The sequence below is a fragment of the Mastigoproctus giganteus genome, chromosome 3, assembly GCF_048544385.1.
Source record: "Mastigoproctus giganteus isolate SK-2022 chromosome 3, ASM4854438v1, whole genome shotgun sequence".
NCBI lineage: Eukaryota > Metazoa > Arthropoda > Arachnida > Uropygi > Thelyphonidae > Mastigoproctus > Mastigoproctus giganteus.
Genome location: NC_143577.1, coordinates 6562093 through 6588513, shown reverse-complemented (window position 1 = coordinate 6588513; position 26421 = coordinate 6562093). Strand labels below are relative to the sequence as shown.

General features: G+C 38.2%; 1 protein-coding gene across 1 annotated transcript in view; it reads right to left on the bottom strand.

The window, feature by feature from the left end:
• LOC150087633 (nose resistant to fluoxetine protein 6-like) overlaps window positions 1–26421 on the bottom strand; it is a 204680-nt gene that overhangs the window by 53431 nt on the left and 124828 nt on the right. Inside the window, exons 10-11 of the mRNA XM_090369837.1 lie at window positions 19000–19153; window positions 3620–3699 (exon numbers count right to left, since the gene is read on the bottom strand). Of these exons, the coding sequence (XP_090225963.1) occupies window positions 3620–3699; window positions 19000–19153 (234 nt within the window). The remainder of the gene's footprint in view (window positions 1–3619; window positions 3700–18999; window positions 19154–26421) is intronic.

Sequence of the window (26421 nt, the reverse complement as noted above, 5' to 3'; positions counted from 1 at the left end):
GTTAACAGGAGAGATTGCTTCTACAGGGATGGGATACACTTAAATTAAAAGGGTGCAAGAATATTTGCTGATGCTATCGAGGCAGTGTTAGGTGGGTCAGAAAACTGCTAGCTTGGGGGGAGACAAAGACTAATAGATTGACAGTAGCCACTGGCAGAGGTGAAAGAGATTCTTGCACTGCTTCTATTAGAATGAGCAGAAGCCTGAAAAACAAGATGCATGATATTTCAGAGACTGCTGGGAGCCATTGCGGTACAAGTAAACACATGGGTTGTGTTAGGGTAGCTAAGAATAGAAACAGGTGCAGGTATACTTGCGTGTACACCAATGCTAGGAGTTTAGTAAATAAATTTGATGAATTTGAGGTATTGCTCAAAACATCAAAGGCAGATATTGTTGGGATATCAGAGACGTGGTGTCACACAGATATAAGGGATGCAGAACTGCAATTTGGGGAGTACAACGTCTACAGAAAGGATAGACAGGATAGGAAGGGGGGAGGGGTTATGCTATTAGTTAAGAAACACATAAAAACCAAGGAAGTGAAGCCAGTCGACATCGCTGGACAGTGCAGTGTTGAGTCAGTTTGGTGTGACATAAGCATTGGGAGATCAAAATTGAGAGTAGGAGTGTACTATAGGCCTAATGACTCTGATGAGTATAATAAGAAACTGTACAGGGAAATAGAGTGGGCCAGTAAATCAGAGAGTCTTATAATGGGGGATTTTAATTTCCCAGATATTGACTGGAATTTGTGGGTTGGTCACTCACACACTAGCAAGGCTTTTGTGGATTTATTGGATGATTGTTTTCTACATCAGCATGTTCGGGAGGCAACTAGAGGGAGTAATACTCTTGATTTGATTATCAGCAGTGATTCTTCATGCATTAAGAATCTGCAGATAAATGAACCACTAGGTGGCAGTGATCACAGTATGCTGAAGTGGGATTTACTCAAAGAGATAACTACCATTAGGGGTAAAGGGAAGGGTTATTGCTTCCGTAAAGGTGACTACGATGGTCTGAGACAGTATTTAAATTCTATACAGTGGGACCAACTGATGATGTTACCAACAGCAAATTCAAAATGGGAAGCATTCAAAGAACTTATCTTGGAAGCTACTAGGCTTTACATACCAACTAAGAAATATTGTTCAAGGTTTAGGCCAAAATGGATGTCAGATGAACTAATGAGGCATATGGCAGAGAAGAAAAATGCATGGGATACTTACAAATTAACACATGACACAGAAGCCTTTGATAGATACAAGTTGATATGCAACCAAGTTACAAAGGAGGTTAGGCAGGCGAAGGCAGATTACGAGAAATCCTTGGCAAGGGATGCAAAGAAAAACAGCAAAGAGTTCTTTACTTATGTAAACTCTAGAAGGAAGGGGATGAATCAGATTGGTCCACTTGATATTGATGGGTCAACTGTTGATGATCCTGCTCAGGTAGCTAACAAACTAAATGAATATTTTGCATCAACATTCACACATGAGGAGTTATTCAGTGAGGGGAATGCCAGAGGTGTATTCAACTCTAGCAGTAAGCTACAGAATCTTGAAATAACTGGGAGTAAAGTGGAGGAGAAACTGTTGAAGATAAACACAAGAAAGGCACCCGGGGTGGATGGGATCTATCCAGTTATATTAAAGGACGCAGCAAAGGAAGTAAGAAAACCCTTAGCCATAATTATGAGAGCTTTCTTGGACTCAGGGGAGGTACCCATAGACTGGAAATGTGCAAATGTGACCCCAATTCACAAAGGAGGATCAAAGGCTGACACAAGTAATTATAGACCTGTGAGCTTAACTTCTGTTCCAGGAAAATTAATGGAGGCACTGGTAAAAGAAGCACTGCAGGATCATTTAGACAAGACTTCAGTTATAGCTCGGACACAGCATGGTTTTGTTAAGGGGAAGTCTTGCCTGACCAATTTGATTGGATACTATGATGCAGTCACAAAAGAACTGGATGCAGGGAATAACTTTGATATTATATACTTGGATCTTAGAAAGGCTTTTGATACTGTTGCACATGGAAGACTGCTACACAAATTGGAGCAGTGTGACATTGGAGGCAAATTGCTGCTGTGGATAAAGGGGTGGCTGAGGGGGAGAAGACAGAGAGTGGTAATCAATGGACACTGCTCATCGTGGACTAATGTTATTAGTGGAGTCCCTCATGGCTCAGTGTTGGGTCCATTATTGTTTTCTGTATTTATAAATGATATTGATGATGGCATATCAAGCTTAATGTCCAAGTTTGCAGACGAAACAAAGGTTGGCAGGGTTGTCAAGGACACTACTGACACTATGCTACTGCAACAGGATCTGGAAAGGTTGAGCAGATGGGCTGAGAGGTGGCAAATGAAGTTTAACATTCACAAATGTAAAGTGCTACACATGGGAAACAGCAACCCCAGAGCAACTTATCAACTCTGTGGTACTACACTGACAGTGGTAGAGAATGAAAGGGACCTGGGGGTGGTTGTGCAGGCAGATATGAAGTTCTCTGAGCAGTGCAGTCGGGCTGCAAGAGTAGCTCATGGAGTATTGTCCATGATATACAGGAATTTTTCCAGCAGGGATAAGGAAGTGATTATTCCCTTGTATAAGGCAATGGTCAGGCCACACCTAGAGTACTGTATACAGGTCTGGAGGCCTCATTTCAAGAAGGATGTAGAGCTGCTGGAACGAGTACAGAGAAGGGCAACAAGATTAGTGAATGGAACAAAGGGGTGCTCTTACAAAGAAACGCTTAAGTTTTGCAAATTACAGTGTCTGGAGACTAGGCACCAGCGAGGTGATCTGATAGAGGTGTATAAAGCCTTGAATGGTTTGAGCATGCTCAATGCTGATGGGATTCTTCCTCTAGCTCAGAAAAATCACCTGAGAGGGCATAAATTCAAATTGAGGAAAGACAGATGTAGGATAGACGTGCGGAAATTTGCCTTTAGCCAGCAGGTGGTTGGTTGGTGGAACAGACTTCCATCCCTTGTAGTGGAGGTTGATAGCCTAAATAAGTTTAAGGCTCAGCTGGACAGGTATTTTGAACGAACAGAGGGGTGAAGTGGAAGTGGTTTTTTTTTTTTTTTTTTTTGGCTGATGCTGCATAAGCTTGCTTTCTTGCCTCAAATGCCTCTACTAATGCTAATGCTAATATCCAACCCACTCAGCAGACTTTTGGAAGGTGATAGTGAGGAATATCCTGACTACGAAGCAGTGAAAATATTTTAACTGATAGGAAATACCATCATACTAGATCAGTTATATCATTTGGTCCTGTACAGATTAAAAGCCTGGTTCAGCAGAAGCTGACTGTTATTTCTGAAATCTGTTAAACTGAGGATTTATGTAATTCCTTTTATAGGCTAGAAAGTAAAAATTACAGTTTAAAAGAGAAGGTGTAAAAGTGAAAAAAATTATGCTATATATAAGATATTTTTAAAGTTATAATGACTAGAAAAAATAATTCAGTTACAAATATATACTGTGCTGCTTAAAGATCAAGGGGAAATCATCTATATATAACAAACTGCATTACATAATTAAGCATGTTGTTAACAGATTAATTTATTTTATTTCAATGACTATAAAAATCTGATATAGCTTACCTCCAGAGGAAATACAGAAAGATTGGACTGATAATGAAAAACTGCATATCATTTGCCAAATACCATGACCAAGACATGCACTTGAAAAATCAAAATACAACATATATTTATCAAATAAAAAGGCATATAATTTCAATTTCAGTCATCCTTAGATTAAAAAATATGTAAAAACAAACACATGCTTACAAATGTGCAGAAAAGAGAAATATATTAGGAAGATATTTTTATTTACAGGGTGTCTCAAAAATATTGGTACAGATGTTTAGGTGAGGTAGGTAACATCTAAAGGAATGTGAATTGCATAGGAACCCATAACCAGAAACGTCAGCGTAAGTCGGTAGACGGCGCTGTTCATCAGTTCGCGAGAGGGAAAATTTCTGGTTTACTCATTCAAGCAGTAGTCGCCGCATGAAGAGCATGCATCGAAATACGAACTGTGGGCTGGCAGACATTCACCTAGTGTATGGATTAGCAGAGGGCAATAGATGAGCCGCTCAACGAATTTATGGAGAACGCTTTCCAGAAAGACATGTACCGGACCACCGTTTGTTTGCGCGTGTTCATCAAAATTTGTGCAATTATCGGCCATTTAGAGGTAAAAGGAGTAGTGCGAGCAGACCACGTTTGACGCGAACTCCCTCCATGGAAGAAAGTGTGCTGAATGCTGTCCAGAATAATCCTACTACCAGAACACGTGCTGTTGCCTCTGCCTTAGGAGTGTCTCGTTGCAGTGTACAGCGTGTCTGGCATGATAATTCCTTACACCCCTTTCATATCCAAAGGGTTCAGTTACTGCTCCCCCCAGATCAACCTGCACGTGTGGCTTTTGTGCAGTGGTTTCTCCAAGAAAGTGTTCAAGACTTGAATTTTCTATCCTATGTTTTGTTCACAGATGAGGCTTGTTTCACTCAGGAAGGCTTATTCAATCAGCACAATGTTCATGTGTGGGCTCATGACAACCCACACGGTGTACGTCCCCATGTGGCACAACATCGCTTCACAATAAATGTGTGGGCAGGTATGGTCGATGACTGCTTAGTCAGCCCATACCTGTTACCATCCTGCATGAACTCCGCTAAATATCGGATCTTTCTTGAACAAGTTCTACCAGGGTTACTTGACAATGTTCTAGCAAATGTGAGATGCAACATTTGGTTTCAACATGATGGGGCGCCTGCCCATTATGGAAGGTGTGTTTGTGACCATTTGAACAGGCATTTTGGGCATCGATGGATTGGCCGTGGGGGATCCGTTGCCTGGCCCCCGTGCTCACCTGATTTATCGAGCCTTGATTTCTTTCTGTGGGGGGCCCCTCAAATCTATCGTGTTTGAATCGCCTGTGGAGACGGAAATGAATCTCATGGCGAGACCCGTCTGCACTGCTGCTACTGTCAAAGAAACTCCAGGTGTGTTCGACCGTGTCCGCCAATCCATGCTGCATCGGTGTCACACATGCATCGTGTCTCATGGTGGAACCTTCGAGCGTTTGTTGTAATATCATGAAATGCATCCATCTCGTACTCCATTGTTAATATTATGTCAAATAAATGTTTGCCACTAATTACTGTCTTGTGTCATTTCTGCTTTTTGTGCCTCTGCTACTACTTTCCCTTGACGTTTCCGGTTATGGGTTCCTATGTGATTCACATTCCTTTAGATATTACCTACCTCTCCTAAACGTTTGTACCAATATTTTTGAGACACCCTGTACATTTTGTATTCTCCACAATAAAGCAAAAATTTTAATTGACAAAGCTTAATCAGCTACAAACAGCAACTGAGAAAACCCTATGAGAAGAGCAAGCCAGTTTCTGCCATGGGTAATTGTGCAGTGAACAAAATGATGCAATATACCAGTTATTCACTGTCTTTCCTGACAGAAAAAATTCTTTGTGAATGATGCTTCCCTTGCCATCGAGGAAAGTGATCACTTTGGTTTTTTTAATTTTTGAAAATTAAATATTTTGTGCCTTGGAGAGCAAGTTCATTGGTATTTTATACATTGTCACTTTGTTCATGATCACATCTGAAAAACCATGATGTGCCTGTTATGATTAAATTAAGCAAGAGGATCATTATCATCGTCATCATCGCCGACCGGGCTAGCCGGGTAGGTAAAGCGCCTCCCTGGCAACCCAAAGGTTGCGGGTTCGATTCCCGCCTCGGGCTGGATATCACGATGGTGCCGAACCAACCGGTTGGTTGGATATCCCAGCCACGATACACGAAGGAAGCAAGAAAAAACTGGTTCCTTCGTGTATTGATCACATCATACGAAATAATAATAATAATAATCGTCATCATCAGCTTGAATGAACTCTTCACATTCTTTAGGTTTAAGCAGCTTTTCTTCATTAGTCAAAGCATTAGGTTTAAGCAGCTTTCCTTCATTAGTCAAACATTGCAGAATAACTTAACAGGTCTTTTATCTGCTTAAATCTTCTTTCAGAATGACACAAACTGTCTGTCTCTGTGAATGCAAAGTTGTTCTTCCATTACTTGAGGAGTCATTCTGCAGTCAGATACAATCAAATATATACAAATGATTACAACCATTTCTGAGGTCAAAAGCATTGATGGATGTCTTATAACACTTGTATTCCAGATCTTCACAGTGATCTTGAAATTTGCAAGATAGTGAAAAACACAAAAGTGTGAGAGAGCCTCATTAACACACACTTATTTTAGTAACTGGTAGGCACCTCCATAGCCAGGTGGGAAAGAGCAGCAGTGCATAGCACATACTTCTTGATTAGACCGGGGTTCGAACCCGTTACCACCAAATACGGAGGATGCGGAAAGGTCAGGGAATGACCACCGCATATCTCGGAGCAATATGGCCTTAGTTGCTAATGCTCCTAAAAACCAAAACAACAGCAACAGTAACTGGTAATTTACAGTTACACTTTTCAACTTAAAACAAAATTTAATATTTACTCTGTGTTGCATGTCTTAACACAATAACAATGTCTTGAATGCAACAGCTAAAAACAAATACATGCAAAAGACTTACAATGTGCATGTAGGGGAAAGTAGTCACATAGATCAGCTGCAACTGTTCCATGGTTCTATGTGCTTCTAAAACACAAATGCATGCAAATGACTCACAATATACAGATGACCATGTAAAAGGATAGTAATCACATTGATCCCTTGCAAGTTGCACCATGGTTTTACATGCATTGACATGCATGCATTCAATCCAGTACTGGAACTTAATTGTCTTAATTGTACAAAGGTCAGTTCAAAAGTAATACCTTTTGGACAACAATTTTTTTTTTAATTGAGTTAGCATCGTGAAGTTTTATACATATTGCTAGCATAGTGAACATAGTGTGTTTGTTAGGTGGTTCTTGTGTTGGTGTGTTTGTTAGGTGGTTCCCACAAAGCTGTGTTTTGTACTCTGCACTACTAGTCATTGTTATGTGAATAGTGTGTTGTTCGACTGGTCACTTAGTTGCTGGGAGGCACAATCACCAGGAAGAGATCTCCCAGCATTTACCTATGGTATGGGGAGCTGAACTAGGGACAGTAGAAGGGCACCTGTCAGGCTGCCTGCACTCTTTTGCAATAGCAAGACTGAAAGGAGTATTTTGCAGAAAAGAAGAGGGCAGGGAAGGCATGGGAAGGTAGCAGAGCAGAAAACATGCCAAGGAAAAAATACCCCAAGATGGTGTTTTGCAACTACAGATATTAAGCTATAAGCATGCTAAAATTAAAGTTACTATCTATTACAGATCTGAAGTTATGAACAGTGAACACTGATGTTTGTTTCTGCCAGCAGTCAGCGATATATGTCCTATTCATGTCAGGAAAAAGCTGAGCTCTACAAATTCATGAAAAATCAAGAAAAGGTACCAACAAGGTACTACTGATATAAGCAATGTTTATAGATGGTTTGCACATTTTAAAGGAGTCATTAACGTTTGTAACCAGCCAAGGGGTGGAAGACCAAAGTCTGGTGCATTGAAGAAAACACAGACTTTGGATGAAATGATTCAAAGAGACAGGTCAACAACCACATATGCAATGATGCAAGCATTAGCGAATTTTTAAAAAGAGAAATGCATTAATCATTTTAGACACATTATATTATAATAAAATATGCTACAAATGGGTAACCAAACTGTAATAAGAGAAATGAAATGTTCAAGCAAGAGATCTGCCAAGACCTGTTGCAGAATTGAAATAACTTTTAAGGTGATTTTTTAAAATAAAAGGCCCGATAACACATGATGAGACCTGGATCTCCCATTATGACTTTTTTAAACACCAGTCTATACAATGGTCACCATCTGCCATCACTAGTGAAGAAAAACCTGGAATTGCCAAACCTTCAAAAAATGATGGTCACAGAGTTTTGGGACAAAGGAGGCCCAATTTTGTTTGATTTTTTATAAAAAGATCACATTATAAATAAGGAAAAATATTTCAAAACACTTGATAAGCTAAATATGGCTATAAAGGAAGGCTCTTACAGGACACTAAATCAGACTACACCATGGTAATGCCAGGCCTTGCACACACACTGCCCATATGACTCAAATGAAAACTGCAGATCTGGGGTAGAGAGGGTATTTTTTTCTATGAAATCCCCAAACATGAAAGGTACTGGAACCTATAGTATTTAGGTTCTGGGAAGAGAGTGTACATAGTATTGAGGATCAAGCAGCACTGGTGGTTGACACAACTCTGCTATCACTTCTCTTGAGTTAGATACAGTTAGCATTAGCATTGGCACATGATACAAGAAATCAAACTTATATATAGCATCAGCCAAAAAAAAAAAAAAAAAAAACGTATTTCACCCATCCACTCACTCCAAATGTTTGTCAAGTTCAGCCTTGAATCTATTCTATAAGAGATTGAAGTTTGTTCTACAATGAGAGATGGAAGTTTATTCCACCAATCAACCACCCGCTGGCTAAAGGCAAACTTCCACACATCAATCCTACAACTGTCTTTCCTCAATTTCACTTTATGCCCACTCAGGTGATTATTCTGAGCAAGAGGAAGAATCCCATCCGACTTGAGCATGCTCAGACCATTCAAGGCCTTATACACCTCAATCAGATCATCCCGCAAGTGCCTAGTCTCCAGACACTGCAATTTGCAAAATTTAAGCCTTTCTTCGTAAGAGCACCCCTTTGTTCCATTCACTAATCTTGTTGCCCTTCTCTGTACTCGTTCCAACAGCTCTACATCCTTCTTAAAATGAGGCCTCCAGACCTGTATACAGTACCCAAGGTGTGGTCTGGCCTTTGCCTTATACAAGGGGATAATCACCTCCTTATTCCTGCTAGAAAAATTCCTGTATATCATTGACAAGACACCATGAGCTACTCTTGCAGACTGTCTGCACTGCTCAGAAAACTTCATATCTTCCTGCACAATTACCCCCAGGTCCTTTTCATTTTCTACCATTGCCAGTGTGGTACCACAGAGTTGATACGTTACTCTGGGATTACCGCTACCCATATGTAGTACTTTACATTTGTCAATGTTAAACTTCATTTGCCACCTCTCAGCCCATCTGTTCAACTTTTCTAGATCCTGTTGCAGCAGTGTTCTGTCATTAGTGTCATTAACAACCCTGCCAACCTTCGTATCGTCGGCAAACTTGGACATTAAGCCTGATATACCATCATCAGTATGATTTATAAATACAGAAAACGACAATGGACCAAACACTGAACCCTCAGGGACTTCACTAATAACATTCAGAGGTGTATAAAGCCTTGAATGGTATGAGCATGCTCAATGCTGATGGGATTCTTCCTCTCACTCAGAATAATCACCTGAGAGGGCATAAATTCAAATTGAGGTAAGACAGATGTAGGATAGACGTGCGGAAATTTGCCTTTAGCCAGCGGGTGGTTGGTTGGTGGAACAGACTTCCATCCCTTGTCGTGGAAGTTGATAGCCTAAATAAGTTTAAGGCTCAGCTGGACAGGTATTTCGAATGAACAGAGGGGTGAAGTGGAAGTGTTTTTTTTTTTTTTTTTTTTTGGCTGATGCTGCATAAGCTTGCTTTCTTGCATAAAATGCCTCTACTAATGCTAATGCTAATGCTAACATTAGTCCACGAATTCATTGACTGCCATCAGTCCATTGAGTACCACTCTCTGTCTTCTCCCACTCAACCATCCCTTTATCCATAGCAGCAATTTGCCTAGAATGCCATACTGCTCCAATTTGTGCAGCAGTTTTCCATGTGCATAGTATCAAAGGCTTTTCTAAGATCCAAATATATGATATCAAAGTTATTCTTTGCAACCGTGACATCATAGTATCCAATCAAATTAGTCAGACAAGACTTCCCCTTAACAAACCCATTCTGTGTCCGAGCTACAACTGAAGTCTTGTCTAGATGATCCTGCAATGCTTCTTTAACCAGTGCCTCCATTAACTTCCCTGGAACAGAAGTTAAACTAACAGGTCTGTAATTACCCGTGTCTCCCTTTGATCATCCTTTGTGGATTGGGGTCACATTTGCACATCTCCAGTCCACAGGTACCTCTTCCCTGAGTCTAGGGAAGCTCTCATAATTATGGCTAAGGGTTTGCTTACTTCCACTGCCACCTCCTTTAATATAAATGGATAGATTCCATCCACCCCAGGTTCCTTTCATGTGTTTATCTTCAACAATTTCTCCTCCACTTTACTCTCAGTTATTGCAAGATTATCTAGCTTACTGCCAGACTTGAATACACCTCTTGCATTCCCCTCCCTGAATAACTTCTCATGTGTGAATGTCAATGCAAAATATTCGTTTAGTTTGTTAGCTACCTGAACAGGATCATCAACAGTTGAACCATCGATATCAAGTGGACAATCTGATTCATCCCCTTCTTTCTAGAGTTTACATAAGTAAAGAACTCTTTGCTGTTTTTCTTTGCATCCTTCGTCAAAGATTTCTTATAATCTGCCTTTGTCTGCCTAACCTCCTTGTAACTTGGTTACAGACCAGTTTATATCTATCATAGGCTTCTGTGTCACATGTTAATTTATATGTATCCCATGCATTTTTCTTCTCTGTCACATGTCTAATTAGTTCATCTGACATCCATTTAGGCCTAAATCTTGAACAATATTTCTTTGTTGGTATGAAAAGCCTTGTAGCTTCCAAGATTAATTCTTTGAATGCTTCCCATTTTGAATTTGCTGTTGGTAACATCATCAGTTGGTTCCACCGTATAAAATTTAAATACTGTCTCAGACCACCGTAGTCACCTTTACGAAAGAAAAACCTTTCTTTTTACCCTTGATTGTAGTTACCTCTTTGAGTAAATTCCACTTCAGCACACTGTGATCACTGCCACATAGTGGTTCCTTTAGCTGCAGATTCTTGATGCATGAAGAATCACTACTGATAATCAGATCAGGAGTATTACTTCCTCTAGTTGCCTCCCAAACATGCTGCTGTAGAAAACAATCATCCAATAAATCGACAAAAGCCTTGCTAGTGTGTGAGTGACCAATCCACAAATTCCAGTCAGTCTCTGGGAAATTAAAATCCCCCATTATAAGACACTCTAATTTACTTGCCCACTCTATTTCTCTGCACAATTGCTCATTATACTCATCAGATTCATTAGGCCTATAACACACACCTACTCTCATTTTTCCTTTCCCAGTGCTTATGTCACACCAAACAGACTCAATATTGCATTGTTCACCAACATCAATTGGATGCACTTCCTTAGATTTTATGTGTTTCTTAACTAACAGCATAACCCCTCCTCCCTTCCTGTCTTGTCTATCCTTTCTGTACACATTGTACTCCGCAAATTCCAGTTCTGCACTGCTTATGTCTGTGTGACACCATGTCTCCGATATCCCAACAATATCTGCCTTTGATGTCTTGGCTAGCACTTCAAGCTCATCAAATTTATTAACTATACTCCTAGCATTGGTGTACATGCAAGTATACATATACCTGTTTCTACTCTTAGTTACCCTAACACAGCCCATGTATTTACTTGTTCACTATGACTCCCACTATGACTCCCAGCAGTCCTGGAAATTCCCATTGTCTTGCTTTCCAGGCTGCTACTCAATTGCATTTCAATAGAAGTAGTGCAAGAATCACTTTTACCTCTGCCAGTGGCTACTGTTAATCTATTAATCCATGTATCCAGCCAAGCTGAAGACTTGTCTAGATGATTCTGCAATGCTTCTTTAACCAGTGCATCCATTAATTTCCCTAGATCAGAAGTTAAACTAACAGATCTGTAATTACCTGTGTCTCTCTTTGATCCTCCTTTGTGGATTGGGGTCACATTTGCACATCTCCAGTCCATGGGTACCTCCTCTGAGTCTAGGGAAGCTCTCATAATTATGGTTAAGGGTTTGCTTACTTCCTTTGCTGCCTCCTTTAATATAACTGGATAGATTCCATCCACCCCAGGTGCCTTTCTTCCTGCAATCCAGTCTAAACATCTCCCCTTGTAACTTAAGTTTATGCCGCTTAGTTCTAGAATCATTTATAACCTTGAAAAATTCCTCCTCATTCATTTTACTTTTGCCACTCAGAGCTTTAAGCACCATAATCAAGTCTCCTCTAAGGTGCCTAGTTTCCAAGTGGGTGCTTTTGTGATCTCACCAGGCAAGTTACCCATCTTTAGATCCTTTCAAGAAGGCTTGATGTCTTTTTTTAGGTGCAGTCTCCATATCTGAACACAGTATTCCAAATGTGGTCTAACAATAGCCTTAAATAATGGGATTATGATGTCGTTATCTCTACTAGCAGATGTTTGATAAATCATCAATAGGACACCATGGGCTTTCCTTGCAACCTGTATACAATGCTTGGAAAACTTCATGACTGTATCGTAACTCCCAAGTCCTTTTCTTCTACTACTGACTTTAGTTTAGTTAGTTTGGGGTTATGGGATGACTTGAGTTTAGTTATTTCGGGTTATTGTTCTCAAGTTGTAAGACCTTGCATTTTGCTGAATTAATGCATAGCCACCACTTTTCTGACCATCCGGAAGTCTATCTAGATCACTTTGAAGAAGCTCTGATTAGCAGTGATTATTAACTATCTACCGATCTTTACATCATTGGCAAACTTAGACATTATGCCATTTCATTTAAGAAAATCTAAAACAACAGTTATATCAACACTGATCCTTGCGGAACCTCACTTCTTACATTAACTCTATCTGAGAAATAACCAATTATCACAACCTTCTACCTCCTGTCCTGAAGCCATCCTGTTATCTAAGGAATTTTACATTTGATTTCAACTTGTTCCAGCTTATAAAGTAATCGCTCGTGTGGGACTGAGTCAAATGTTTTGATGAAATCTAAATAAACAATGTTGAAATTATTCCCTAAATCCAGCTGATGAGTGACCCAGTCAAAATAGCTAACCAGATTTGTTAAACATGATTTTCTCTTTAGAAAACCATGCCGCATATTCTTCAGAATTCCATTTCTATCTAAATGATGCTGATGCTGATTTTCTATACTACTGACTATTGACTGGAATTTGTGGTTTGGTCACTCACACACTAGCAAGGTTTTGTGGATTTATTGGGTGATTGTTTTCTACATCAGCATGTTCGGGAACAACTAGAGGGAGTAATACTCTTGATCTGATTATCGGTAGTAATTCTTCATGCATTAAGAACCTGCAGATAAAGGAACCACTAGATGGCAGTGATCATACAGTGTGCTGAAGTGCGATATACTCAAAGAGGAAACTACCATCGGAGGTAAAGGAAAGGGTTTTGCTTTCATAAAGGCGACTACGATGGTCTGAGACAGTATTTCAATTCTATACAGTGGGATCAACTGATGATGATGATATCAACAGCAAATTCAAAATAGGAGGCATTGAAAGAATTAATCTTGGAAGCTACTAGGCTTAACATACAACTAAGAAATACTGTTCAAGGTTTAGGCCTAAATGGATGTTAGATGAACTAACGAGACATGTGGCAGAGAAGAAAAATGCACGGGATACATATAAATTAATGGGTGACATGGAAGCCTATGATAGATATAACCTGGCCTGTAACCAAGTCACAAAGGATATTAGGCAGGCAAAGGCAGATTATGAGAAATCTTTGGCAAAGGATGCAAAGAAAAACAGCAAATAGTTCTTTACTTATGTAAACCCTAGAAGGAAAGCGATGAATTAGATTGGTCCACTGGATATTGATGATTCAACTGATCTAACAAACTAAAAGAGTATTTTGCAAATACATTCACACACGAGGAGTTATTCAGGGAGCGGAATGTCAAAAGTGAATTAAACTCTGGCAGTGAGCTACTTGATTTTGTAATAACTGAGAGGAAAGTGGAGGAGAAATTGTTGAAAGATAAACATAAAAAAGGCACCCGGGGTGGATGGGATCTATCCAGTTATATTAAAGGAGGCAGCAAAGGAAGTAAGCAAATCCTTAGCCATAATTATGAGAGCTTCCTTGGACTCAGGGGAGGTACTCATGGACTGAAGATGTGCAAATGTGACCCCAATTCACAAAGGAGGATCAAAGGGCAACACAAGTAATTATAGACCTGTTAGTTTAACTTCTGTTCAGGGAAAATTAATGGGGGCACTGGTTAAAGAAGCACTACAGGATCATCTAGGCAAGACTTCTGTCTTGCCTAGATAACTGGATGACTCAGGGAACGTCTTGCCTGACCAATTTTACTGGATACTATAAAGTGGTCAAAAAGGAAGTTGATGTAGGGAATAACTTTGATATCATATATTTGGATCTTTGAAAGGCTTTTGGTTCTGTTGTACATGGAAGACTGAAGCACAAATTGGAGCAGTGTGGCATTGGAGGCAAATTGCTGCTATGGGTAAAGGGATCGTTGAGTGGGAGAAGACAGAGTAATCAATTAAGAAGAGCAGTGTCCATTGGTAATCAATGGACACTGCTCTTCATGGCCTAATGTTATTAGTGGAGTTCCCCAGGGTTCAGTGTTGGGTTCATTGTTGTTTTCTGTATTTATAAATGATATTGATGATAGCATATCAATCTTAATGTCCAAGTTTGCAGACAATACAAAGGTTGGCAGAGTTGTTAAGGACACTAATGACAGTACGCTGCTGCAACAGGATCTAGAAAAGTTGAGCAGATGGGCTGAGAGGTGGCAAATGAAGTTTAACATTGACAAATGTAACCCCAGAGTAATGTATCAACTGTGGTACTACACTCACAGTGGTAGAGAATGAAAAGGACCTGGGGGTAATTGTGCAAGCAGATATGAAGTTTTCTGAGCAGTGTAGATGGTCTGCAAGAGTAGCTCATGGTGTCTTGTCATTGATATACAGGAATTTTTCTATCAGGGATAAGGAGGTGGTCATCCCGTTGTATAAGGCCAGGCCACACAAGGTCAGGCCACACCTTGAGTACTCTATACATGTCTGAAGGTCTCATTTTAAGAAGGATGTAGAGCTGTTGGAACGAGTACAGAGAAGGGCAACAAGATTAGTGAATGGAATGAAGGATTGCTCTTATGAAGAAAGGCTTAAGTTTTGCAGATTACAGTGTCTGGAAACTAGGCATCTGCGGAGTGATCTGATTGAGGTGTATAAAGCCTTGAGTTGTTTGAGCATGGTCAGTGTTGATGGGATTCTTCCTCTTGCTCAGAATAATCACCTGAGAGGGCATAAATTCAAACTGAGGAAAGATAGTTGTAGGATAGATGTGCAGAAGTTTGCATTTAGCCAGCGGGTAGTTCATGTGATGGAACAGACTTCCATCTTTTGTTGTGGAAGTTGATAGCCTAAATAAATTTAAGGCTGAGCTGGAGGTATTTAGAACAAAAGGAGGGGTGAAATGGGAGCGTGTTTTTTTTTTTTTTTTGGCTGATGCTGCATAAGTTTGCTTTCTTGCATCGTATGTTAGACTGACCAGTCTGTAATTTCCCACTACACTCTTAGAACTGCTTTTATGTACTGTCAATACATTGGCACTTGTCTAATCCAACAGAATCTGTCCAAAGATGCTCTCATAAGTAGCCTTTATGGTTCAATGCACTCATTTGCCACCTCCCTTAAAATATGGGGTATGTGGGTAGCAGTAATCCCAGAGTAATGTGCCAACTGTTTGATGCTACACTCAGAGTAGTAGAAAATGAAACAGACCTGGGAGGTAATTGTGCAGTCAGATATGATATTCTCCAAACAGTGTGGGCAGGCTGCTAGGACAGCCCATGGGGTTTGGTCAATGATATACAAGAACTTTTCTTGCAGGGATAAGGAGGTGATTATCTCATTATACAAGGCAACAGGCACAAGGCAATTATATCATTATACAAGCATCAAAATGAGACCCCCAGACCTGTATGTAGTATAGGTCTGGGGGTCTCATTTTAAGTAGAATGTAGATATGCTGGAATGAGTGCAGAGAAGAGCAACAAGATTTGTGACGGGTTGTCTTACCAAGATAGGCTTCAGTTCTACAGACTGCAATGTAATTAATTAATTAATCTTTATTGTACGTAAGGACAGCATACAATGCACCCATCACGGCATGATGTCAGGGGTTTCACATGGATAGTTATAATAAAATAACAAGATAAATATCTGGAAATAAATGTCTGGAAACTAGCCACCTCTGAGGTGATCTGATTGAGGTGTTTAAGGCTTTGAATGGATTGAGTAAGCTAAATGCTGATGGCATTCTTCCTCCTGCTAAGAAATTCACATTGAGGAAGTATGGTTGCAGGATAGATGTGCAGAAGTTTGCCTTCAGCAGTGGATGATTGATTGTTGTGGAAGTGAGTAGTTTGAATAAATTAAATTCAGGGAATAACTAGACAAAGTATTTGAGGGGTTCAACACGCAATGTGGGAAGTTTATTATTTTTTTGGCTGGTGCTTTAAAAGCTTGCTTTCTTGAATCATTTGCCACTACGAATACTAATACACTTGATGAGGCATAAAATTAAACTGAGGATGGTTGGTTGTGGGAGAGATGTGTGGAAGTTTGTTGTCTTCAGCCTGTTGACAGATGAGTATTGGAACCAACATTCATCTGGTGTCGTAGAACTGGGTAGCTTGAAATAAATTTAAGGAACAATTAGAAAAACTATAGAGGGGATGGATAGGTGTAAGGGAAGTGTTTTTTTTTTTTGTTTTTTTTTTGGCTGGTGCTGTATAAGCTTTCTTTCTTGCATCACATGCCAATATTAATATTAAAAGTGAAGAAAGAGCTCCATGAGACATTCTGTGACTTGCCTTCAGTTGACTATTTTTATTCAAGCTGAAATATAACTTTATATTATAAAGCAAAGTTCCTAAAATATAACATAATACATAATATATTTTATTTGAGATTGTAAAATATAACTCAATGAGATTAACCTATAATGAAGTGCAACTGAGATAACAAGCAATATCATATGAGAATTTCACTTATTATTCAAATTATTTACCACACCAAGTAAAATGTACTAAAGACATCTACATAAAGATTAAAGTACTGCACAATGAGTACATTTAAGTGAAAACTGAAAAATGTGAGACCTTAATCCATTAAAGAGACATTTTCCACTATTTTCGGCAATATAAATGATAACGAAGCAGAGTGAAAACATATGCTGCTTCAGATATAATATATGTGGATATGTTGTTTTCATCTCATTTGCTATCACTGTATACATATCATAAAAGTAAGTAATTATTTCTTTCTTCACTAGTATGTTACAGCAAAATCACCTTCAGCATTACAAATATGATTTTGTGAGGAACTGGAGAGTGATAATGATATTAATGACTTTTAAATGAAAAAGATAAATGAAACAGTGAACATGGAACATGAAAGTTCTTACAATTTGCACTAAATCCCTTTCATATGTAATCACTGACTGTGGCAAGAAAAAGTCACTGATCCTCTCTGTGGAAACAAAGAGGATCAGTGACTTTTAAGTTAAATAAAAGAAAAGTTAAATAAAAGAAAAACACTTACATCTCAATGTGTCTAACTGTTCATCTACTAATACAGAGAAATGTTTTTGTAAATGACCACAATTTTAAAATTTGAGAATTTTTCCTGTCTTAAAGAGCCAAAGCTGCACAGATATGGCACAATTTGAAAGAGTTATGTTAAAGTATTTTACACTAAAAAATCTAGTATTTTCTCTATTACCTGGGATATTCAGTGCTGACTTATCACTTGTCACACGTAATGGTATCATGTCTGGCTGTTTAATGATTAATGGAGATTTATTTAATTTTTTAATAAAGAACCCAAAGAAAACAATCTTTTTTTTTTTTTTTTTTTGAGAAATACTGTGAGTTAGGTATGTGAAAAGAGTGAATGAAGAAAATACATAGCTATGTGAGTCAAAATAACTTATTGAAATGGTTAAGAGTCTCAATATTAATCTCAAAATTTCAATGTGTTGTTTCACAAGTTAATTCATATACATAAAGTTAGCACCTTTGTTTTAAAATATACTTTTTTCTTTTTTGTTCTAAAATTATACAATAGACTTTCAGAATAACAGCACCTTCAGGGATTTAAGGTGCATTATTTCAATTTTTCCATTATCTAGAAAGTTTTATTTTTAAATATATTTAATGCAGAAATAATAAGGCTAAATAAGAAATAGAGATATAAAGAATGCAATTTTATTAACTGCACATAAAAAACATAAACATGTTGAAGATCTAGTATTATATTCTGCCATTAATACACTCCTGCTTATGCCCCATTCTATTTTCTTTATAATATCAACTTTAGTCTGCATGGTCTTTAGTAGCACAGTGGTATCATCACCGTCCTCCCCCCACATGGGGTGAAAAGGCCCAGGTTCGAATCCCGTCAATGACGTGGGGAACTTTTATGGGCTTTTTTCACTCTGTGGCTGAGTTAATCAGTCTCAGGTGTAGATAGCAAAGTTTTCCCCTCCAGAAACTGGGTATTTTCATCCAGCAAAACAGGCAAATTGACCAGAGAATACATGCAATTTACAGATACAATGCACATGGGTATATGAATTAACTTTCCGGGTGACCCTAATGACTAGTTTGGTAGTTTGGATTATATCAAGTTTGTCACTAAGCTTTAATGTTGTTTTTCTTTTCTTCTCTGTATGAGGTGAGGTTTATTAACTTTAGGAGCCATAGTGAGGGGTTTTTAATTTAAAATAAATGTAAAATAACAGTGTAACGCATGATATCATTATGGAATTCACTTTCAAAATGCCGAACGTGAACAAATACAGTAATCAAGTGACTTGCCGTTTTCTTTTTTCAGCACTGCAAGATATCTGCACTGTATGTAAACATCCAATCTCAATGTGCAGTTAGCTTGAACGTTCCATTATTTGGGGTGCCATTATTTCGACAATCTACTGAATTACAAAAAAATAAAATGAGTTTTAATTATCTGAAAAACAAATTCTTACCGATTCATCTATAAAATTGTTAATATAAAGTATATTCCACCACCATGATGACTTGCAGTAAGGATCATTAATTCCAGAGGCAAAGGGTCCACCAGTTAAATATTTTTCCAGAGCAGCATGAAAACCGAGAACTAACATGTATGTAGGTGTTAACCTGCAATTAATTTTAAATGACATGATTTATTTGAAAAATTTTTAATTTTCTGTTATGCTTCTACTTCCAACAAAATTTATGTAAATGGTGAGAAAATAAGAAATTACTAAGCTTGAAGGAATTAATTTGCCCATTTTATCCTGGGAAAAGTTAATCCTCTGTTTAACATATCTAGCCATAACTAGTATTGTCAGGTCTCTGTTCTTGGCACTCTACTGTATTGTTGATTATCATTCTAATGTGATAGCTGCAACTTAATAAACAGTGTTCGCTATTCTTTTGCAGTTCACGGAGATTTATATACACCAATTCATAGGTCAGTATCCTTCTCATAAAATTCACACATCAATCAGATTCCAGAATCCAAAGAAATGAACACTAGCATAGAGAAAAGTCCTCCAAAACAATTTCCTTCTCACAATTGCTCAAGTTATACATATTGTAAAATTTTTTTAATGATTACAATTTTAAAAATTTAAGTTTTCTCTAAATTTTATGAACATGGTTGTAAATCGCTTAAGTAAAATTTGTGCATACCTTTAAGTTGACATTCCATGACTGGAACAAAATATGTTATTTCCATACAGGGAAACAGAAAAAATATAATATTGTCCAATCAAAAAATTACCATCTACCTAATAGGCTTTACATACTAACTAAGAAATATTTTTCAAGGTTTAGGCCTGAATGGATGTCAGATGAACTAATGAGACATATGGCAGAGAAGAAAAATGCACGGGATACACATAAATTAATGGGTGACATGGAAGCCTATGATAGATATAAGCTGGTCTGTAACCAAGTCACAAAGGAGATTAGGCAGGCAAAGGCAGATTATGAGAAATCCTTGGCAAAGGATGCAAAGAAAAAACGAAAAGAGTTCTTTACCTATGTAAACTCTATAAGGAAAGGGATGAATCAGATTGGTCCACTGGATATTGATGGTTCAACTGTTGATGATCCTGCTCAGGTGACTAACAAACTAAACGAGTATTTTACATCTACATTCACACATGAGGAGTTATTCAGGAAGGGGAATGCCAGAGGTGAAGTAAACTCTGGCAGTGAGCTAGATGATTTTGTAATAACTGAGAGGAAAGTGGAGGAGAAATTGTTAAAGATAAACATAAAAAAGGCAACCGGGGTGGATGGGAACTATCGAGTTATATTAAAGGAGGCAGCAAAGGAAGTAAGCAAACCGTAAGTCCCCTGAGTCCAAATAATCAAGCCATAATTATGAGAGCTTCTTTGGACTCAGGAGAGGTACCCATAGACTGGAGATGTGCAAATGTGACCCCAATTCACAAAGGAGGATCAAAGGGCAACACAAGTAATTATAGACCTGTGAGTTTAACTTCTGTTCCAGGAAAATTAATGCGGGCACTGGTTAAAGAAGCACTGCAGGATCATCTAGACAAGACTTTCGTTATAGGTCAGACACAGCATGGTTTTGTTAAGGGAAAGTCTTGCCTGACCAATTTGATTGGATACTATGATGCAGTCACAAAAGAACTGGATGCAGGGAATAATTTTGATATTATATATTTGGATCTTAGAAATTCTTTTGATACTATTGCACGTGGAAGATTGCTGCACAAATTGCAGCAGTGTGGCATTGGAGGCAAATTGCTGCTATGGATAAAGGGATCATTGAGGGGGAGAAGACAGAGAGTGGTAATCAATGGACACTGCTCATCACGGACTAATGTTATTAGTGGAGTCCCTTAGGGTTCAGTGTTGGGTCCATTGTTGTTTTCTGTATTTATAAATGATATTGATAATGGTATATCAGGCTTAATGTCCTAGTTTTCAGACTATACAAAGGTTGGCAGGGTTGTTAATGACACTACTGACAGTATGCTGCTGCAACAGGATCTGGAAAAGTTGAGCAGATGGGCTGAGAGGTGGCAAATGAAGTTTAACATTGACAAATGTAACCCCAGAGTAACGTATCAACTCTGTGGTACTATAATGACAGTGGTAGAGAATGAAAAGGACCTGGGGGTAATTGTGCAGGCAGATATAAAGTTTTCTGAACAGTGAAGACGGGCTGCAAGAGTAGCTCATGGTGTCTTGTCAATGATATACAGGAATTTTTCTAACAGGGATAAGGAGGTGATTATTTCCTTGTATAAGGCAATGGTCAGGCCACACCTTGAGTACTGTATACAGGTCTGGAGGCCTCATTTCAAGAAGGATGCAGAGCTGCTGGAATGAGTACAGAGAAGGGCAACAAGATTAGTGAATGGAACAAAGGGTTGCTCTTACGAAGAAAGGCTTAAGTTTTGCAAATTACAGTGTCTGGAGACTAGGCACCTGCGAGATGATCTGATAGAGGTGTATAAAGCCTTGAATGGTTTGGGCATGCTCAATGTTGATGGGATTCTTCGTCTTGCTCAGAATAATCACCTGAGAGGGCATAAATTCAAATTGAGGAAAGACAGATATAGGATAGATTTGCAGAAATTTGCCTTTAGCCAACCAGCAGGTAGTTGGTTGGTGGAACAGACTTCCATCCCTTGTTGTGGAAGTTGATAGCCTAAATAAATTTAAAGCTCAGCTGGACAGGTATTTCTAACGAATGGAGGGGTGAATTTTTTTTTTTTTTTTTTTGGCTGATTCTGCATAAGCTTGCTTTCTTCCATCATATGCCTTTACTAATGCTAATGCTAATAGTGGGTATGTCCTTCTTATGCTGCCAGTACTGTCATCACATAGCATGGCATGAACTTTATAAAGCCTCTGAATATTGTTGTACCATGTCATCATGATTGTATCCTACATATCTTTAGCATTCCATGGTAGAGAATCCAAATGCCAGATCTATCCATCTGCATAATCCCAGAGATGTCCTATGAGATTTGTATCTAGTGAATTCAGTGGCCAAGATACAACTGCACTTTTGTGTTTGGCAAATCACTCTTGAACAATACTGGCAACATGGAAGAGCACATTATCCTGCTGGGAGACACCCGTGTCATCTGGAAAGTCACATGAAAGACCAGAAATGGATGTACCTGATCAGCCACAATGGATAGGTAGTTTTTAGCATTCAGAGTGTGGTCTAGGAATAAGAGGGCTCCAAGAGATTCCAAGGAAAACATCCCCCATACTAAAACACTGTTGCCTCCCTGTAGTGTACTGCTGTATCCTCCATCTGCTGTCCATAGCATACTAGGAAACTTGATTCATCAGAAAATTCAACTTTTTTTTTTCAGTTATCCATGGTCCAATGATGCCATTTGGATGCAAACTCTGACAACTTATATGGAGAAGGGTTTATTGAATCATAATCTTGGAAACACTGCTGGTTTTCTCCTGGTTAATGTTCATGGTCAGCCATTCCACCATTTTCCTTCTGTTGGCTTGCACAAGGCAGAACAGACTATGTTCACCACGACCACAGATGAGATGTGGGCACCTGCCATTGGCATGGCAACTGCTACTCTGTCCACTACCCATCCATTCTTGGAATGCCTTATCTACAGTACTCCACAAACAGCTCACAAGATTTGCAGTCTCTGTAAGACCGCCACCCTTCAACTGATGCCTGACAATCATCCCTTTTTTTAAGTTTGTTTGACCCCGTTTCTTGCCCATGTCAATCAAGTACTTCATATGGACCACATGCCAAGAACCTGAAGTAACGCATTTACTGGTTCTCACGGCAACACGTATACCACCAGGTGGTGTTGAGGAACAGCTGATTGTAAAAACATGGGGGTGGCTATAATGTTTTGATTGCATACTGCATGTATAAAAATTTAGTATATTTAGTATTCAAAAATTTTAGTTACAGCTCATTTTTTGCTGTTATGTATATTCTGGCATAAACATGTTTAGTCTGAAAATGATAAAAAAAAAAAAGTTATGCAACTTGATTGGTTATCTGAGAGAGCTTTCCCCTCCCGACACAAAAATATAGTCAAGCATTTATCCAGATATTCATTAACATGTTTCAGACAAAGAGTTGTATTTTTTTTTTTTCCTGTTTCATTTGATAGATATAACATTTTGTTGTAGTCATGGAATATCAATTTAAGGGTATACACAAATTTTACTTAAGTGATTTACAGCTGAGACCATAAAATTTTCTAACTTGATACAGATCCTTTAATCACACCATGAGATTAGATAGGCAGTGATTTGAGTTTGGATTAAAAAAAAAGTAGCAACCAATATAAACCATTAATTTTAATTTCTGTTTGTCAGATATTCCTCATCTTCCTTTTTTAAATGATTAAAATCAAGATGCTATAATGATTTTTCAACTTGTAGCTGTTGGTTTTTAGTAAATATATTTGTAAGAAGTGCTACTAAACATTTCAACTTTTTTACATTTATTCCTTCTATATGAATGCATTTAATTTCTCTTATCAAGAAATTGCCTTATTTCCTTAAAATGGTCATAAACTAATTTGATTCTAACATAAGAGCACAATGCGTGTTTGAACTACATGTTAAATTAGATATTTTTTATCAATCAATTCTTCAAAATAATAATAATAATAATAATAATAATAATATGATCTTTATCATGCATCAGTTTTTGTTTTTTTTTTATCATTAGTATTAGTATTAATCAATGGTCACATGGTGCAAGGAAGCCTATGTCTTATGCTGCACCTGCCAAAAAAAAATAATAATAAATAAATTTATAATAAATAATAAATTATAATTTATAATTTATAATTATTATAAATTATAAATAATTTATAATAAATAATAAATAAATAAAATAAAAATAATAAATAAATAAAATAAAAATAATAAATAAATAATTAATAAATAAATAAAGGGGCTTAGAGGGGAACAGGTATCCTGTGTGTTATCAGACACTCAGCCTAAAACACTGATGGATCCAATATCTCTCTATTACAGAAGATTTAGAAGTCCGGTTGGCCTGCCTCCCTAAAATCCACTCATGCACACCTTCTCGATGGTAAGCCCCGTTACGCCATTTAGGTGGCAACGAACATGTAGAGTGGTTCTCTTCAAGACGCCTGGTCAGCGTGAAGAGGAAAAGACTAAACCCTCCAGCATATGACAGCACGACAAAACGAATGGCCCTCAGGCCCCAGCGGCTTTCACTCTCCCTCTTACTGCAGCGAGAGGATCAGAGTGGAAGCAGAGGGTGCTAAGAATCTCTGGGTATGACCAGGCTGCCATGCACGGAAACTGAACTTGGCCTGTTATAACGTAAGATCACTCATCGGTGAAGACAGGATATTAGAGCTGGAAAAGGAATTAGAAAATGTGAATTGGAATATCATCGGTTTGGCTGAAACAAGAAGAAGAAATGAATCACTTATAAGTTTATCAAGTGGAAATCTGCTGTACACCAATGGAAACAGTGAAAGGAGTGAAGGTGGAGTTGGGTTTCTGGTCCATAAAGATTTTAAAAACCACATTTTGGAATTCGAAAGTACATCACCAAGGGTGTCAAGACTAATACTCAAGATTTCTAAGAGGTACAAGCTAAAGATTATAATGATTTATGCACCAACATCGAGACATGATGATAAAGAGGTTGAAGAAATGTACACCGAAATTGAGTCTTCTAGATGAGCAGAAAACCCACTACACTATTATTATGGGGAACTTCAATGCTAAGGTTGGAAAAAGACAAAACAGTGCAGAAAGGGGAACTATAGGAAATTTTGGAATTGGTGAAAGAAATGAAAGAGGTGAAAGACTTGTGGAATTTGCAGAATCTCAACAACTGTCAGTAATGAACACTTTTTTCAAGAAAAGAGTGAACAGAAAGTGGATATGGAAGAGTCCAAATGGATTAACTACTAATGAAATCGACTTCATCCTCACTTACAGAAGATATATTGTGAATGATGTTACTGTCCTGAATAAGGTAAATGCTGGAAGTGATCACAGAATGGTAAGATGTACACTTGATATAGATGTAGGAAAGGAAAGGAAAAAACTGACTCGAGTAAATAATACAAAGGTCTTTGAGATAACAGAAGAAGAGAAAAAGCAGTATGTACTGGAACTTAAGAACAAGTTTGAGCTTCTGCAGACTGCTCAGGACCAAGTTACTGATGAGGAATATTACAACTTTCTGAAAGTGATAAAGCCCAAGAAACCTATAGGGAAAAAGAAATCAAAAGAAGAAAAAATTAGTCAAGAAACACTTCTCATGATGAACCGAAGATGACAAATGAAAAGCAAGAAAAACACTGACAGGGAGAAAACTGAGTATACTGAGTTATGCAAAGCCATTAGAAAGAGACTCAGAGAGGACATAAGAAGATTTAACACAAGAAAAGTAGAACAAGCATTAATGGAAAACAAAGGATTTAAATCAGCAGCCATGAGCAGTAATACAGAAAGATAAATGATACTGAAACTGAAGAATAGCAATGGTGTACTTATAAACAGCAGAGAAGGCATAATTCAAATAGCAGAAGACTCCTATAGAGAATTATACAAGGAGCAGGGGAATGATGCCAGCAGTGGGGAAGATGAATTGCAAAGTAGCAACACATACGACATAACCGATATTCTTCCTGATGAGGTAGAACATGCATTGAAGAAAATGAAGAATCAGAAAGCTCCGGGGGAAGATGAAGTTACTGTAGAGTTGTTAAAATTGGGAGGAAGAGACATAACACAAAAACTGGCAAGGCTCTTCACAAAGTGCATTAGAAAAGGTGTGATGCCTAAGCAGTGGAATAATGCAATCATAGTTTTGCTGCATAAGAAAGGAGATAAATCAGAAATTGGAAATTATAGACCAATTAGCTTGTTATCCCACATCTACAAGTTGTTCACAAGGGTCATTATTAACAGATTAGAAAGAATACTTGATGAGAATCAACCGAAAGAGCAAGCTGGCTTAAGGACAGGATTCTCAACTATGGATCACCTTCGCGTAATATCACAGCTAATGGAGAAAGCAAATGAATATAAAACACCATTATGCCTGGCATTTGTGGATTATTAGCATTAGCATTAGCATTAGCATTAGCATTAGTAGAGGCATATGATGCAAGAAAGCAAGCTTATTCAGCATCAGCCAAAAAAAAAAAAAAAAAAAAAAAAAAAACCCTCTCCCATTTCACCCCTCCGTTCGTTCGAAATACCTGTCCAGTTGAGCTTTAAATTTGTTTAGGCTGTCAACTTCAACAACAAGTGATGTAAGTCGGTTCCACCAACCAACCACCCGCTGGCCAAAGGCAAATTTCCGCACATCTATCCGACATCCGTCCTTCCTCAATTTGAATTTATGCCCTCTGAGGTGATTATTCTGA